The sequence below is a fragment of the Podarcis melisellensis genome (genome assembly GCF_964234715.1).
Source record: "Podarcis melisellensis genome assembly, chromosome: 15".
Lineage (NCBI taxonomy): Eukaryota > Metazoa > Chordata > Lepidosauria > Squamata > Lacertidae > Podarcis > Podarcis melisellensis.
Window position 1 is genome coordinate 2,594,962 of NC_138532.1, and position 17,836 is coordinate 2,612,797.

At 44.1% G+C, this 17,836-nt stretch overlaps 1 protein-coding gene across 1 annotated transcript; it reads left to right on the forward strand.

Annotated features, from left to right (window-relative positions):
• Positions 1-1,781: 1,781 nt before the first annotated feature.
• Positions 1,782-16,715, forward strand: CHMP7 (charged multivesicular body protein 7). The gene is made up of 10 exons (XM_081891046.1): positions 1,782-2,161; positions 3,790-3,964; positions 5,948-6,133; positions 7,657-7,790; positions 9,608-9,656; positions 10,711-10,830; positions 12,247-12,345; positions 12,980-13,040; positions 14,421-14,606; positions 15,690-16,715. The coding sequence occupies exons 1-10, from the start codon at positions 1,872-1,874 to the stop codon at positions 15,752-15,754; spliced, it is 1,365 nt and encodes a 454-aa protein (XP_081747172.1). The 5' UTR covers positions 1,782-1,871; the 3' UTR covers positions 15,755-16,715.
• Positions 16,716-17,836: the final 1,121 nt, after the last annotated feature.

Sequence of the window (17,836 nt, forward strand, 5' to 3'; positions counted from 1 at the left end):
ATTGGTTAGTTATTATTATTTGTTTATTTGCTTTAAAGGGGGCACCTGCCCTCCCCGTAGGCCCATGGGCCCATCTGTTTTCATCTGGTGTCAGTGGGGTTTGTTATGCGGGCCTCAAAAACAGGTAGTGTCCCAGCTCTCTCTGGGCCTGTGAGAGAGCCTGTATTTTTAGCTTCATTAACTAGGAAATCCGAAATTTTGGGTCCCGTCCAAACAAGTGCCAAAGTTTTGTAGTTGTTTTGTCAGGAGTAGTAATGGGGACCCTGCATTTAGTAATGAGTAATTGATACATCCTACGAAACTGTGGCACTGGTTTCAGAGGGGATCCAAAATTTCAGGGTTTGCAGTTACTGAAACTCATTTTCCTGAAACATTGGGGAACTTTGTTTCTGTTGGTTTAGAATTCAAGAGAGACAACGCTCCTAATGGTCTGTTAAAATTAGCATGGCAAAGCTACAGTTTTGTCACCACTAAATATGTAGTGCAATTGTGAATACCATTTGTACACTTTCACGTTTTGTACAATACTTCTTAGGTTAGACTGTTTCAGAAGTATTTTTCTCCATTTATGTGTGTGTGTGTGTAGAACGAACGAATTTACAAAAGTAGGGCACATTTCACGGCTCTGCAAAAGCTCGTGCCGCTAGTCCTCTTGAAAGCCTAAGGCTGAGATGCTCCCATTAAACACGGGGCGGGAGGGAAGCGCGCACTTCTGAAACCTCCAGCTGCAGCTTTTTTCTCTGACGGTGCGCTTGTCAAGCGCTATTCTGGCGCAGGCGCAGGCGCCGCCCGCCCGCCTGGTTCACTTTGGAGAGCTATTTTGGGCGATTCCCAGGGCGGAAGTGAGAAAACCATGGAGGAATCCGCCTTTAGCATAGCTGCGCGAGTGTGTTGCTCACACACCCACACATACACAACATGTAGCAGTAAAGGCAGGAATTATTATTCCGGCTAACTTTTAAAAAGTCTTACTTTTTTATGATTGCTCAGAAATACATGACCCTGTAGATTCAAAGGGACTTTACTCCCAGGTGGGTGGGTGCAGGATCAAACCCGGGGCGCGCTGATTCAGTTAATCATTTACTACCCGCGCTTCACCCTAAGGTCTCAGCACAGTGCAAAACAATTCGCAATCACAAAAAACAAGGCGGGTCCTAGAAATGTGTCGGGGGGGGGTTGTGTATCTTGGGATGAAGGGCGGCATCCAAATTTATGGCATCATCTGCAGCTAAAGAGGCGCGTCTTTAGCTTGGGCGGCTGCAGAAAACAAGGCTTCTTCAGTGGCTGGGCTTTCTGTCGTAACCTGCAAACGTCGTATGACTTTTTAAAAAATTATTATTATTGGCCAAGGATCTCGACTCCCCTCTGCCTCGAGGGGGACTACCCTGCTGGGTTGTTGTTTTGAGCCGCGCAGTCGCAGCCCCTTGGCGCTGCGCCACGTGGAAATCTGCGCAGACACAGTTCGCACGTGCAAGTTGCGCCCGGATCTGTCTTTGCCTTGAGGTTTTTCGTATCTGCAGGATGGCGGGGAGTGCAGCTGAGAGGGCAGCTTTCGCCCCTTTAAAGCATCTCCCGCTCCCCCCCCCCCGAAAAAGACCCGTGATCGCTCTCTTCCAGCGCTCACTCTTAGGGGAGAATTCCCCGCCCCCGTGATGGGTTTTATGATTTCCTGCTACCCGGAGGCTCCCCCCTCCCGCCCCGCGTGGCGTCTCTAGCCTTTTCTTTTCTCCGCCCTTGGATTCCCGCCAAGCGCCTCGCCCCTCTGTGCGCATGCCGGACGGGGTGGAAAGGCGCATGCGCCGTCCACCGACAAGGAAACGTTTGGCCAAGCGAGAGGAGGTAGGCCGCGCCGAAGCCGGGGGCTCGCCTAGATGTCTTCGCCGGAGGAGGCGCCGGTTGCGCCGGCCGCGGAGGGCGAGCTGCCCCCGGAGTGGGAGACGGACGAAGAGCGCATGGCTTTCCTGTTCTCGGCCTTCAAGCAGAGCCGGGAGGTCAACGCCACCGAGTGGGACAGCAAGATGCTCTTCTGGAGCGAGCTGGTGCTGAAGTGGGGGCGGCGCCGCGGAGGCGTCCGGACCTGCCTGCGGGAGCTGCAGCAGGCCTTCGAGCGGCGGGGCAGCGTCCCCCTGGGCCTGGGCACCGTCCTGCGAGAGCTGCTCAGGTACCGCCCGGCGGCGGGGGGGGGGCTCCTCTCTCTCTCCTCGGCCCCCCCTCGCTTAGCCTCCTTCCAGTCTGCAGCTGTGCCTCTGAGCGCGTGCAGAGGGAAGTTCTCGCCCTGCTGGGCGAGGGGGTGCTGGGGGAGGACGAAGAAAGAAGGGGGCAAGAGAACACTTGTTGTTGTTGTTGTTTGTTTACACCCTGACTTTTCCCTTGACAGGGACTCAAGGCGGTTGGCAGATAAAAACAACAGCTAAAGAAGATGGGGGAAAGCCCACAATCATTAAATAACATGATTAAAACTATCAATAGCTATAGCTCTCTATGTATCTATCTAAGCTCTTAAAATATACAGATGAGTACAATAAAAACAGCACAGCACCAGCTGTTTCATTAAAAGCAGTCAGTTCCCAAAAGCTTGTTGGAACAAGAAAAGCTTCACCTGCTGGCAAAAGGACCATAATATGTGATCTAGTAACCTATTAGTTCAGTTCTATTTAAACCTCCATCAAGGCATGACTGCATATTAATGTCAACCAAAATATTTATGTTGACAGCTAGCAACTCCGTTCAGCTCAACTTTGTGTCAAATAAAATAAAAAAATCCTTCCAGTAGCACCTTAGAGACCAGGTTTGTTTCTGGTATGAGCTTTCTTGTGCATGCACACTTCTTCGTTTTGTTTTGACTACGGCAGACAAACACGGCTACCTACCTGTAACTAGATCTGTGTCAAATGACACTGATATTCAGTTCTCTCTCTTGCTTTTTTGTTCTTCTGTAAGGTACTTAGGGAGTCCTTTGCCTAAAAAATGTGCTTAATAAATAAAATTAACTCTGCTGTTGTGAATAAAATTAGCAAAGATTTCTGGCCATATGAGAATTTTACTGGTCTTTAACATCATTATCTTCTTATTATTATTACTGGTCTTTAACATTCTTGTTTTCCTGCCACTGTTACTCTTCCGGAGGCTGGTGTGCTGATCTTGTATGCATTTGAGTGACCTTTGCATAAAAATTTCATGGACTTTAGCTCAGTTAGGGAATGCACATAGCATGTTGGCTAAACAAGTGACAGGAGAGGTTGTGGATAACTCAGCTCTGCTCCCCCTACAGGGTCCCCAGTAGCTCTCAACACCCTCCAACTATTTGAAGTGCAACTATAGGCTTTAAGGTGGCACAACATTTACTTACTTACTTACTCACTCTCCCATTCTTTTAGGGCCAGCCATTGCAAAACATTTTATAATATATATATTTTTAAGAAAACAGTAATTAACAAACATAACAAAATTCGGCATATTTAGGGAGCTATAATATCCTGCTCCCAAACTGTTCTGAGCTTTGTTTACATCTGGCACCAGAAGTCACCTGGAGCCCACCTTTAATCCAAACATACTTGGAGACCCATTTCTTATTATTATTACGATATATTTGCATAGTGATAGTGCTGCTGTTGCCCATCTTGAAGACTACTGCTTTACAGTATCTTCTGCATTTATCATACCCATACTTCTTCAGTACGAGACAGCAGTAGCATGGCAGTCACAGAAGACTGATTTTTGTCAATTTAGATAAGTATTCCCTTTGGCTTTGCTGAAACTTACAGCATTTATATATTGCTCTTCCCTCAGACGTGGCAAGTTGCAGAGGGAATCTGACTTCATGACCAGCGTAGACAGCAGCTGGATCTCCTGGGGCGTCGGGGTCTTTATTCTGAAGCCACTGAAGTGGACCCTGTCTAGTGTATTAGGTGACAGCAAAGTGCCAGAGGAGGAGGAAATTCTGATCTATGTGGAGTTACTTCAGGTAGGCTTTCTGATGCTTGGCGATCACATATCATGAGGATGTTGGCGAGAGCTGATGGTTTCTCTTGTGCAGTGGTAAGAAATATTGTTGAGTGTGTGGGAAACACTTGAAGAGACCTGTAGTTGTTTTTGATAAACAGTGTTACCTCGGTTTTCAAGTATCTTGGAAGCCGAACGTTTCAGAACCTGAACGCCGAAAACCAAGAAGTGATTGCTTCTGTTTTTGAACGCACCTCAGAAGTCGAATGGCTTCCGCTGCGTTTTTTTCTTTTTTTCTCCATTGAGTTTGCTGACCGCCCTTTGCGCCTCAGTTGTCAAACGTTTCAGAGGTCGAACGGTCTTCTGGAATAAATTACTTTCGACAACCAAGGTGTTCAGGAAATCACTCAGAGGATCCCTCATGCAGACATACCCAACAGTTCATAGAGCTGTTGTGGATTACCAGAAACATGGATATGAATGTGTACTGCAAATTCTCCTCATGCTCTTTCAGAGCTCTCTACCATACTTGCAAAGGATTTCCATCTTTATACCTTATTGTATTTCTTGTTTAGTTTTAAGTTCAGATATCTGCTCCCTGTGGTGCAACTTGAACCATGTAAATATAGTTTGGATTGGCGCTTTCCATAATTCCAGGATGACTTCAGTCAAGTGTAATTTACAGTAAGCCAGCCAATCACTACGGCTTTAACTCAACACTGCACTGCACTGCACGAAGAACAGCATATATCTTTCCTATTCAGTATCACTTTGCTTAAATATTCAAGTGACTAATTTTTGAAAGAAGCCTATTTTCTCACCCATGTATGTTGAGAATAGAATAGAATTATTGAATAGAATTATTGCATTGCAATTTGTGATCATATTCTGACTGGGAATCAGTAGGAATCCTGCAGAAAGTGAAGGAAGAGCTGTAGGCCAGCTTACTTCCATAAACATGTTCCATTATATATTTGAGGAAGCAACGAAATCTGATCAGATTAGCAGTTCTCCTTCTCACCCTATAACCCTCAAGTGTTATTGTATCTCTGCTTTAATATTTAAAAGTTTCTCCTTTGCTCTTCACACCCAGAAACCTTGAAAATGAAGGTAATTTTAGGGAGTAGCAGAGTGAAAATTAATACTAATTTTAAAAAGCATTTTTATATTGTTCTGCTGAAAAAACTCTCCCAGGTTGTTGTTGTTTTTTAGCTCAGTAGTAAACAAGATAGTCCCTGCTCTCAGGCTTTCAACCTAAAAGACATGATACAGTAGGGGAAAGGGATGAAGATGTAAAACAGGTGAACTCAGCCACTCGTTTTTATAGTTAAAAGGCTCTTATACAATGGTACCTTAGGTTACATACGCTTCAGGTTACATACGTTTCAGGTTACAGACTCCGCTAACCCAGAAATATTATCTTGGGTTAAGAACTTTGCTTTAGGATGAGAACAGAAATCGCGCAGCGGCAGCAGGAGGCCCCATTAGCTAAAGTGGTGCTTCAGGTTAAGAACAGTTTCAGGTTAAGTACAGACCTCCGGAACGAACTAAATTCTTAACCCAAGGTACCACTTTAATTGCCAGCTTGAATAGAAACAATTTGGAGAAAGGAGCCAAAGTGAGCTGGCCGCTTAGCAGAGTGGCCTTGCTTCTGGTCTTTCCCTGTGCTGCCCATAGTTGTTCTTTAACTGCATACCTTAATTAGACATGTGTGCTGACTTATACTAACTGTTTATTTGCTGCAAGCTAGAGACCAGAAACAGGTGGGCTACCGATTATCTAATGATACTCAAATCTAGTCTGTAGCTGAACAGTAAAAACCACTGATCTAAACTGTGGTGTGCTCTGTACTGTATTGTGAATGAGGTTTGAATGTCATCCGTAGCAATGCCTTGCCATTTCTGAGTCAGGTTAGGATATTAAGCAATTCTGGTTTAGTTTGTACATGGTACCCACAACAGAGGCAAGGAATAAAGAGTTCAGTGCAAATGGTTATTTTTTTTAGGAAAAGGCAGAAGAAGTGTATCATCTCTACCAGAATTCCACACTTTCTTCACACCCTGTGGTTGGCCTGTCAGAGCTGCGTTCCCTGTGCACTAGCATTTGTTCAGACGAAAGGACGTTCTGTCTGGTGCTGCTGCAGCTGCAGAAGGAAAAAAGGGTCACGGTGCTGGAGCAGAACGGCAATAAGGTAGGGTTTTCATATTTTGAAGAGCAAGAGAGAGGACACATTTGCCGACTTCTATTTTTAACTACGGATCGCTATGATAAGGCTCATTTTACATACCCATGAAAAAGAAGACATGTCCTGGAAAAAAGAGGATATATGGCAACCCTAATAAAGAGTTAAAATGTGAGTTGCATTTCTGGGAGTTGTGCCGTCTCTAAATGGAAGTAAGTTGGGCCAAATAAAGCCAGTCTTCCATTTGCCTTGTGCTCACTCATTCAGCAAAAGGTTTCCCCCTCTAAAATGAAAACCCCAAGTGGCAATGAAGATATGTGCAGCATTTAAGTGAGATAAGGCAGCATTAAGCTGAATTTGTCATTTCATAATTAAAAAGGGAAACATGGGCTTCTGGGCAGGAGAAGGGGTGGTCATATCCTCATCTATAATATACTGTCATCCCATCTCCAAATAATTCTGAGGTTGTGGGAATTTGAACTTTTTTGGCTATGACGTATGGAGTGAACATAATAGTTGAAAAGGCTTGCTGAGCTCTGGATTGCAGAAATACTGTGGAGGTCTTCTATTTTCTTCTAATTGTACTTCAGGCAATATCTTGTACTGCCCTGAAAGATAGCTGATTGAGGAGGGATGCTGGGGTCTGCTGTATAGACTTTAAAATGTGGTTCATTATTTTACAGAACTTGGTTAATGCAAGATATTCAGTGTTTCACAAATGAAGATAGAGACATGCTTATAACAGCGTTGGTGCAAAAATCATTGACTCCCCAAATCTATGTTGCTGAAATGTCTTCTCTGATGGCTGTATTCATCACTTACTCTTCAGTAGACTTCCCTCTTTAGATACCAAGAGGATGTTTGTTCTTTTGGTTAAATATAGGCTAGAAAAAACACATGTTACCTCATAACATGGGTAGGCAAACTAAGGCCCGGGGGCTGGATCCGGCCCAATCGCCCGTGGACGGTCCAGGAATCAGCATGTTTTTACATGAGTAGAATGTCCTTTTATTTAAAATGCATCTCTGGGTTATTTGTGGGGCCTGCCTGGTGTTTTTACATGAGTAGAATGTGTGCTTTTATTTAAAATGCATCTCAGGTTATTTGTGGGGCATAGGAATTTGTTAATTTTTTTTCTTTCAAAATACAGTCCAGCTCCCCACAAGGTCTGAGGGACAGTGGACGGGCCTCCTGCTGAAAAAGTTTGCTGACCCATGTCCTACAATTTGATAGCAACATATTCAAATAGGGTGTGTGTGGAATGGCAGCTTGAGCACTACATCATGCCTGTGCTTTTACATATTTGCATTAGAGATAAGATGCATCCACCTCAAAGCTCAAATTTTAATTTCTGTCAACCAGGGAAAAAGATGTTGAAACCTGAAGAAGTCCAGCAACTCTAATAAAGTATCTCTAAAATACAAAAATAGGGACGTATACTGGAAAGCAGAAAGTCTCCCTGGGAAATAAGAGACAATTGGACCTTAAGATGATGGTACGAGATCTTATGTCATAATGAAATTCTCTTTCAGATAATGAAATTTGCTCGAGGTCTTCATACCAAAGTATCTCCAGTGAATGATGTTGACATTGGGGTTTATCAGCTCATGCAAAGTGAACAGCTGCTGTCTCAGAAAGTGGAGTCCCTGGCACAAGAAGCAGAGAGGTAATATGGGTGTGTGTCCTTTACATCCTTAAAGCTGTCAGTTATGTCACAACTCATGCATTGCTGAGCTGGGGTCCTTTAGGCAAGGGGCATCTTTTAATCAATTTTTATTAAAAGTTCTCCACATAAAATACAATAAAAGCCAAACTAATCTAGAGAAAAGAGATAAGAAAAAAAGTATGAAGAATTTCTCCCCAATGGTTCTGAGAAATCTAAAAAGCATAATAGTCCATATTTATTTGCTTGTTGTGTCTTCATTGCTTTGTACAGTGGTACTACTAGATGCGAACGGGATCCGTTCCGGAGTCCCATTCGCATCTAGAAGCAAAGGTAACCCGTGTCTGCATGTGCGTGGGTCACGTTTCGGCGCTTCTGCGCATGCGCATGATGTCATTTTGAGCATCTGCGCATGCGCAAGCGGCGAAACCCGGAAGTAACACGCTCCGTTACTTCCGGGTTGCCGCAGAGAGCAATTTGTACGCGCTCATCCCGAAGCACATTCAACCCGAGGTATGACTGTACTCAGTTCCATATATTTCAGTCCCATTTCCTGTTGACCATGCTTACTCTTAACTTAAAGGAAAAATCCTTCTACTTTTTCCATTTTTCATCAAAACCAATTGTCAAGAGCTTTATTCACTTCAATTTGTGCACATGGCCCTTTCTCTCTCAGTTCCATCTTTGCCATCTTTGGTTCTCTCTTAATGTCCATATTCATAAATCCATTCATTTCTTCCGGCAGCACAACAACATCTTTCAATTCATCATCTGCTGTCATCCATTTTGCCTTTACCTTCTCATATTCCATCAGAAGAGAATCCATCTCTTTTTCCACAGGTCCTGTGTGTTCTTTAGTCTGATGCATCTCTGAACCAATCTCTTTGAATGTTCAATGCATCTCAGCTCTTAATTTTGTCAGCTGTTCATCCAGCAGCCGCTGCATGACACCAACAATAGATGAGGCATTTAGCGTTGCCTTTGCCATATTGGGTTCTATTCATCTCCCCCTTTGGCAGTCTCTGCATCCAGGAACTTGTGCATGTTCAGGCAAGGGGCATCTTCACTGCTGAACTACAGTTAACTATGCTACCACTCAGTGGATTTGAACTACAGTTGACTATTCTACCACTCAGTGGATTTGTAACTGGCTGACCGACCGAACCCAAAGGGTGCTCATCAATGGTTCCTCTTCATCCTGGAGAAGAGTGACTAGTGGGGTGCCACAGGGTTCTGTCTTGGGCCCGGTCTTATTCAACATCTTCATCAACGACTTGGATGATGGACTCAAGTGCATCCTGATCAAATTTGCAGATGACACCAAACTGGGAGGGGTGTTTTCTGCTGCTCCAGAGAAGCGGACACGGAGCAATGGTTCCAAACTACGAGAAAGAAGATTCCACCTAAACATTAGGAATAACTTCCTGACAGTAAGAGCTGTTCAACAGTGGAATTTGCTGCCAAGGAGTGTGGTGGAGTCTCCTTCTTTGGAGGTCTTTAAACAGAGGCTTGCCAACCATATGTCAGGAGTGCTCTGATGGGGTTTCCTGCTTGGCAGGGGGTTGGACTCGATGGCCCTTGTGGTCTCTTCCAACTCTATGATTCTATGAGTTAAGGCATTTGGAAAATCATGACCTTGTTTTTATAAAGCTTCTTTATAAAAGGGTACAAAAAATATGAGCGGAGCAGATCTACAAATGCTTCAGTAGTGATACTGAGATGCACCACATGTGTGGGGCTACAATCTCCCATCAGTCTAAGAATGACCACCTAATACATAATAAATAAGAAACTGAGCTGCTTACACTTTGCTTTTGTAGATGTAAAGAGGAGGCCCGGAGTGCATGTAGAGCTGGGAAAAAGCAGCTGGTAAGTCCTGTGTTTTCTTAACTAGGCAACCGAAAGTTGTGTGGGATGTGTACGTTCAAAGCCAACCTGCTTCAAAGGTCATGTGTTTTCGTGTGTTTAGCACATGGGTGAGCAAACTAAGGCCTGGGGGCCAGATCCGACCCAATTGCCTTCTAAATCTGGCCTGCGGACAGTCTGGGAATCAGCGTGTTTTTACATGAGTAGAATGTGTGCTTTTTTAAAAAATGCATCTCTGGGTTATTTGTGGGGCATAGGAATTCTTTCATTTCTGCTCCTCAAAATATAGTCCGGCCCCCAACAAGGTCTGAGGGATAGTGGACTGGCTCCCTGCTGAAAAGGTTTGCTGACCCCTGGTTTAGCACTTGTCAAGCCTCTTGTTGAGGTCGAAGGGCATCTTACTGCAGCACAAGAACCTTTTCATGGGCATAAATTAGCTCATTTTGTAGTATGAGGTCTAATGTGTCTTCTGTCAAGGTACTGCTTCGTTTATAAAATTGTTGTGCTTTCTTGGGTGTTCAGAGCACAGTCTCTTCTTTCTTTAGCTAATAGAACTTTTACTTTACCTGTTGAATAGTTTTGGTGACAAGAATAATTGTTACCATTCAATGATAGTGTTGAAATAAACAAAACCCTCTTCCTTTTTTTTGCTTTGAGAAACAATGCTGCCTTACTTGTACCACTTAGGCACTTCAGAAGAAACATACACACAAAGTAAATTGTACCAACAAGGTACTTTCCCCTGCATCTATAGCAGAAGCTGACAGTTTCAGGACTTTTCTCTGTAACTTGCTAAATGCTGTGCATTTCACTCTCCAGCACTGAAATGCACATTTACCTTAAAAAACCACAGCAACAGGGGCAATTACGTCTCCCTCTCTCCCAGCAGCAAGCAGACAAATGCAGTCTTAAGGACATTCATTCACTTAGCTGGATAAGCTTTGAGGGGAAGACAACCACTGTGCATGTTCTCCTGCACTGAGATGACTGTTTTAAATAGGGAGTCATTTCAGGCTGCTCTTGATGGTTCATCAAAACTGTGCCTTTATGTTCTTAGGCACTTAGGTCTTTGAAATCAAAACGAAGAACAGAAAGACGTATTGCAGAACTTCACTCCAAGCTGGACGTAGTACAAGGCATCCTGGACCGGATCTACGCCTCTCAGACAGATCAGATGGTATTTCTTTACTGATGTCTCGCCATCAACTCCGCTTTGCTCTGTTTAATTCTTCTGTCTAAGATTTCTGCTTGAAGATCTGCTTTATGTTGGAAATACACATTCTTTCCACTGCAGTGTTGACTGATTTGTCAGTCTGGGGCTTGTTCACAAACTTCTTACATCTTGTGGCTATAATGGAGGTAGCCAATGTGGTACTACTGTCCAGGTATTACAGTCCAAGTCAGCATGACAGATAGCCAGGCCTGATGGGAACTGTACTCTAGCAGCATCTAGAAGGCATCACATGGTATTTCCTGTACTCAAATATTTCTTCCTTTCTATCTCTCTGCTTCTCTTCCTGACACAGAGCATGCATTGGCTTTGGCACGCCTATGGCTGGTTGATCCCCATTTGCCTGTTGTTGTGTGTCACTGCTGTTAGCAAGATGCCTCAGTAGACATGTGTTTCATTCTAGAAGCTTTATAAATTATAAACTTTAGACATTGGCAGTAGTACTTCTTGGCAGATTTACCCAGTAACTTAAACTCACATAGTATTTAATTTATAGGGTAGGATATTTATTGATGTACATACACATCATCAGTGAGGAATTGCTCAGTAATGATAAACATTTTCTTGATCTGGGAGAATTAGCTGATTAATTCTAACCAAGCAGAAGCATGCAAAGCGTAAAAGGAAATGGAATTGTGTTTATAAAGTACAGCTTGGAAGGCATGCTAACCTGCTCTCTCACTGGGCTCACTTTGCATACTAAGCCTCACTCTAGGCCTAATCAGGCCTATGGCAGGGCGGACCAGTGAGTGGCTTTTGAAATACAGACACATGTGAAGATAGGAAAAAGAAACGGATGTGGAGGCCACAATTTGTAGTGAAAGTACCTGTGGAAGAAAGGATAGGGAGCAAGCTTGGTGGAGAATCCTGAAGAAGAAAGAACTGGGTGCACTGAAACTCCTGAGTCTTTCAGAAAAATGTTGAAGAAAGTAAGACGTCCTGAAAGTGGCTCCTCTGCAAAAGTTCACTGTCCCAAGCATATGGCTTGCAAAATATTTCAGTTGAGATTACAACCTTAACTCCCTCATCTACTTTTCCCTCAGGCCTCAAGCGGCCTCCTGACAAAGTAAATCCAACTGAAGCCATTTCTTAAATCATATAGGCAATATTGAGGTGGAATGCCTGCCAGAATCAGTATTATTTATTATTTATTTAGAGCATTTATATCCTGTTCTTCAGCCCAAAAGGCTCCCTGAGCAGCTAACATGAAATTAAAACAAGGCACTCCCTAACCACAGACTTACTTACTTACTTACTTACTTACAAACAAACAAACAAACAAACAAACAAATAGGCTATTTAAAAAGGTGAAGAACTGCAACAGATTACTGAAAATAGACTATTCTCTTTCCTCCCAATAAGGTATTTAATGCTTACCAGGCTGGAGTTGGAGCTCTGAAGTTATCCATGAAAGATGTCACCGTGGAAAAGGCAGAGAACCTGGTGGATCAGATTCAAGAGGTACTATAAAGAGGAAAAACAAATAATCTCTATACAAGTGTTAGTTAAATGAGAATCACATTCGTGCTGCAGGTTGCTTCTTAGCTTTCTGTTAAGTGGTTTTTTCCATATCTGCCTTTGCTTAACCCCTCTTAGCAGGCTTTATTTCAGATGCCAGGGTGGTGTAGTGGTTAGAGCAGGGGCCAATGATCTCCCTCCAGTCCTCTGTCTGGCCCTTCAGACTCTCCTCGATCTACACCCCTCACTGGCTCTGCTGCACATCGTCCTGCAGTTATTTTGGAATCTGTCCTTGTAACTGCAATAATGGAGAGATGTAAGTGTAGAACCCTCTGAACTGTTTGTGACTAGACTGTAGTCATTGGAAGGTTGCCCATGAGGGGATGCGTCCCTCAGCTTGAAAAACGTTCCCTAGCCCTGAACTAGAGTGTTGTACTCAGCTAGGGAGAGCCAGGTTCAAATCCTTGCTCACCCATGAAGCTTGCTGAATTGCTGTGGACAAATCACTATGGTCTAGCTTAGCCTGCCTTGCAGGATCATTGTGGGATTAAAATGAAGGATTTGATGTGTGCCGACTGAGCTCCTTGGAAGGTGGATTAAAAGTGTAATAAATGGCAGTATCTGCTGCTTTTTTCAGCTTTGTGACACCCAGGATGAAGTAGCGCAAACCTTAGCAGGAGTTGGAATCAATGGCTTAGGTGAGTCCAAACTCTTAAGCCTCCAAACCCTTGTTGTTAGGTTTTCTACCTTACAACCTCATATTCAGACATTTGAACAGAATCTTCCTCAAATAGTGGTCTGCATGGTGGGAATTGTAGTCCAAAATATCTGGAGGACAGTGGCCTAGCATGGGTTGCCAGTGCCCTAGGCAAGGCAAGTATTGCACCCTCTAACCTTTGAGGAGAAGCAATCCTACATCTCAGGATTGAGGAAAAAGTTTGGGGAGCCCCACCATGCGAGAGTCTGCACAAGTGCTGTGGCTCCTTCCTTTTCGTGCACCTGAGGAGAGCCCCACACTTGGAGAAAAGGTGGTGGAGACGGTGGATTTGGTTTCAAAGAGCAGCACGCGGCAGCAGAGTGCCGGGCCACCAGGGCTGTCTTTGAGTGTGCTGGGCAGCACTGTGCCCACTGGAGTGGGCTGAAGCGAGTGGGAGTCTCTCTGCCAAGGCTCAGGACAATGGGCGGAGGAAGCTGGCAGCAGGCAGGACGGAGGTGTTGGCTGCCACTTGACCATCAAAGCATCTTCATGCAGCACTGTTGCTGTTGCCAAGCAGAGCTATGGAGCAGTGGCAGGACATGCATCCATGCCTCCTCAGGCTGGGGTCGTGTCTTGCTGCCTGCCTGCCTCCCCCAACAAGGTGCTCGCAGCCAGCCTGGTGCTGCCTGACAGTGAGTTGAGGTGACCCACTTGTAGCTTGTGCTGGTGCAGCAGATCTGGGCTTGAATGGGAGAAAAAGGTGAACGAAAATTCCAAGGGTCCAGTGCATGTGTTGCGCACAGACACATTTCCTCCCCCTGCACACACAGAAGGAAGCCTTGAGGGCTTCGTCCTTTCGCCATAGTGGTGGCGAGGATCAGTTTTGCGAGCAGAAAGAAAACTTTGAGAAAGGAGCTGAGCCGCCACAGTAGCTGAGGCTTGGAGGTGGGGAAGCATCCCTTGCCCAACTTGCCACCCACCACATACTTGCCTGAGGAAACCTAGTTGGGACAGGCTGACATAGTGCCTCTTGTGGTCTGTAAAAGGCATGAGTGAGGTGGGTCCCATTCTCAACTGTAATATATTGCCACTATTTGACGATTTTTTTGTTAGGAAAAACAACGAGAGCGCATTCTCAGGAGAGCTGAGCAGAATAAGAGAACCTTCTTCAAGCTCTTGCCCTTCTTACAGATCTTAAGAAGGTTATAGTACATCTTAACAGCTATGTGTCCTGGAGCTGATCTCTCTTGTTGAGCATGTCTTCTAATCCTATGTGCAGTTAGTAGGGAATAGGCACTGTTGTACTCTGTGGGACTTCATTCTGAGTAAATTCACCAGCAGCCCAAGCTGTATGTCACACTGGAATGTATTTGTTCTTCAGTATCAGAAGCTGATGCCGAGGAACTGGAAAAGGAGCTGGACACTCTTCTCCTGGACTCCTCAAAAGATCTTCTGGACCTGCCTTCCGTTCCACAGAAGCCACTGTTTCCTACGTCCGTAGTGCTTCCTAGCATCTCAGATGCTGAGCTTGAAGCAGAGTTGGAAAAGCTCACTCATTCAGTTGGAGGTATGTTTCTGTTATATTGTTTTCCATAGTCTAATGTTTTGAAGACCCAGTTTGCAAATCCCAGTAAACTATAGCTAATTGACAACCATGAATGTGCTACTTGGCTTCTTAATGCATTAATTCCAAGCATTAATGCATGGAAGAAAGAAGCCACAATTTCTGGCATTGCATTATGTCCGAACTGGAGGTTGTGGTCGGTTTTGCTAACAAGCCACAATCTGTAGCCATGATTTATTCTTTGCTTACTGAAAGTGATTTGTTTGAGCAAAACAAACCACAGTTCCTGGTTTGGACATGATGCACAACCAGGGATTGTCATTTGCTTTCCCTTCAGCCTAGTGGGGAAAAGCAAAGGTGGCACAGTCAGCATGTTTGTGGTGAACTATTGTGGCATGCAAACGAGGCCAAAACTTGTAGAGATCCCACCAGCAGGCTCCCTGCAGGGTTATGCTCTCTTTCTTCCCAAGTGTGTTACTCTGGGCTTCTTAGCTAAGTTGATTGCATGCCAGTACAGAATTCTTTTTCTAGAGGATAATTAAAAGGACCTGAATCTTGTTCAGTTCCACGCCTCTCTCTAGCTGCCCTGGTAGTGTCCCTCCAACTCCTAAAGCTCCTTGTGCTACACAGTCATCTCATTTACCCTCTGAGAATAAAAATGGCTGCTTCTCTGTTGCCCTTTTTAGGATTTAAATCTGAGCTTGGATGCAAAGGTGCATGAAGGCTAGCAGGCCAGGCATTCCCTGGCCACAGTTGGGAGGCCTACCCAAAGACTTGGGTGTGTAGTAGACGTGGCCTATAGCCATAGATCCATAGGGGCAGACCTTCTTGCTTTCTAGCTTTGAAAATCTCTTATATCCAACTAAGGAGCAAGAGCTGTTTAGCAGGGGGTATGCATATAGTTTGTTATTTATGTAATTGTGAGTGGAAATGGTGCTTTACAAAATAATAAAAAAGACAAGCCTCTTCCCCACAAGCTTAACAATGTTTTAATTGAGTGTAGGCATGTTGTTATGCATACTTAAATTTGCTTCTACTGCAGTTGCAAGTGTGTTTGACCTTCTACCTTTTTTGCATCATTTACAGGATTGGCACTAAAGACTGACTCAAAGGCCTCTGAGCCAAAAGGAGCTCTGGAACTGCATCTCTAATGACTCAATACCACCTTCGTGCTATGATGATGTCTTAAATTTTGGTGATCGTAACTACAAAAGTAACTTGTGGAATGTGGGCTTATGTCCCCTCCTTGCTAGATGGCACTTTTGTAAGAGACAGGATGTACCTGCCATGACAATCCATCATCTTTCAAACAGATCCCAACTGCTGTTGCTGTTGTCTTTCCAGTGCCAAACTACAGTGTCTCCGGTTGACATGTTCACCTGTGTTGCCAGTCATGGTTGCCCTTCCCTGGCAAGTTGACACTCCTGCTGAGATTTTAACTTGTCACACGACACTCTGAAGGCCCTCTTTCCACTACGTGAAACCGAACCTAGTTGTGCCAGCTTTGGGGAGAATCAGAAATGCAACAGGATCACAGCATTCCTGGCATCCAGCTGTTCTGTGTGTCTGTGCAAAACACTTGCTGCACATGAGAAAGATACTGACTCTGGTAGCTCTCGCTGGGCAACAGGCGCACACACACACACACACACACACACATGTTGATGGTCTTTCTGTTCTTCCTTATCTGTGTTTGCACGATGTGAACAACATAGATGTGTGACAGTTTTATTGTAGGAGACTTTTTGTTGCTGTTTCCACAAGGGGGTAGTATCTGCAAGCACAAAATGCCACGTAACCCTTTTAAAACAATAGTAGTGTAGCCTTAAATGGGACCTGCAAAGAATTCTAAAATGCAGGGGTTTAGGGCTTTTTGTTGCTGCTTGACGATTATAATCTTTTGATGTTTAAGAAAGTACTTTTCAGTTTATTTGTAGGAAGAGCAAGTAACATTTAACTTCTGCTTTGGTGGAATGCTCCCTTTAATACTTCTGAGAGATTTAGGGTGAGCTTTTTAGCCAGAAATTTACAGATGATGGCTTCATATCTTCTGGGAGGCTATTCAATAATGTATGTTGGAAGACCTTTAAAAATGGCAGAGCTTTGGATTGATGTCTCTGCATCTGATGTATTTCTTGGGGAGAGTTGCTGTTTCCTTTTAACACAAAAAATGTTGATGGAATGCAGGATGGAAAAGCTAGTGGGCAAGTGCCCGTTAGCCTATTGAGATGACTTTTATTCATCTGGGGGGAAATGCAGTTCTTGCCCTCTGCAGAACTCCTTTTACAAAGTAAATTATATTCTGAGTAGAGCCACTGAAGTGAATTAACCAGAGTTAGTCTAGCATTGGATGCAGCGCTGAGACAGGCCTGCACTTTTCCTGGATGGAAGTTGTTTTCTAGCCACATTAACTGCAAAAGGGGAAAGTGGCACTTTGCTTGTGTGTCAGTGCACTGCATGAAGCACACAGGTGGTGGGAACCATTTATATAATGAGAAACTGGGGGTCAGTAGTGGCTGTCGGTAAACTTGCAGCCTATTCCAAGACTGAGTAAAGCACAATGGTCTGGATGGTGTTTGCTGCTGAGTGAGCTGTGATTCAGGAAAAGTGAAGCAAAATGTTTTTTTCAAGGAAGAGATCTGCCTAAGTTGGAGGTGGGAGAAACAGCTGGCCTTGTCTCCTCAGTGTGCTGTGCTAGAATCAATACTTTGCTGATTCCCTCAAGACACTTTTTCTGAAGGCAGATGGCAAATGGGAGTTGCACTGAATAATTTTAATGCCATAATCATTTGCTAGAAAAACAGTTAAGAGAGGGGGGGAAGGTAATCAATCTTTAAAATAACCAATGATGTAATAAAGGGGAGGAAAGTCTTCAGTTCCTCTCTATTGTTGTTTAACATGCTTCATTTTGCATATTATTCTCCCTTCATGGTTTTGTTTATTTGAAACAGACTGTCCATTTAGATATAATGAACAGGGCTTGGAGAACGCAGCCCTTTGAACAATCAGTATATGGGATTCTATGATGCTTTTCTTGTCTCATAATGAGATCTTCTCCGTTGCCTCTAGCTGGAGTTGCTACTTACACTTTAATTTCATACGGTGTGCTTTTTCCTTTGCTACATTTGGACAGTGATCCTCATTACAGATGTAGCTTGATTTTTTTGTACAAAACTAAAGGGGGGAAAAAATGGTGCCTCAAAATTGTGGAAATGCCAGCTATAGGAATGTTG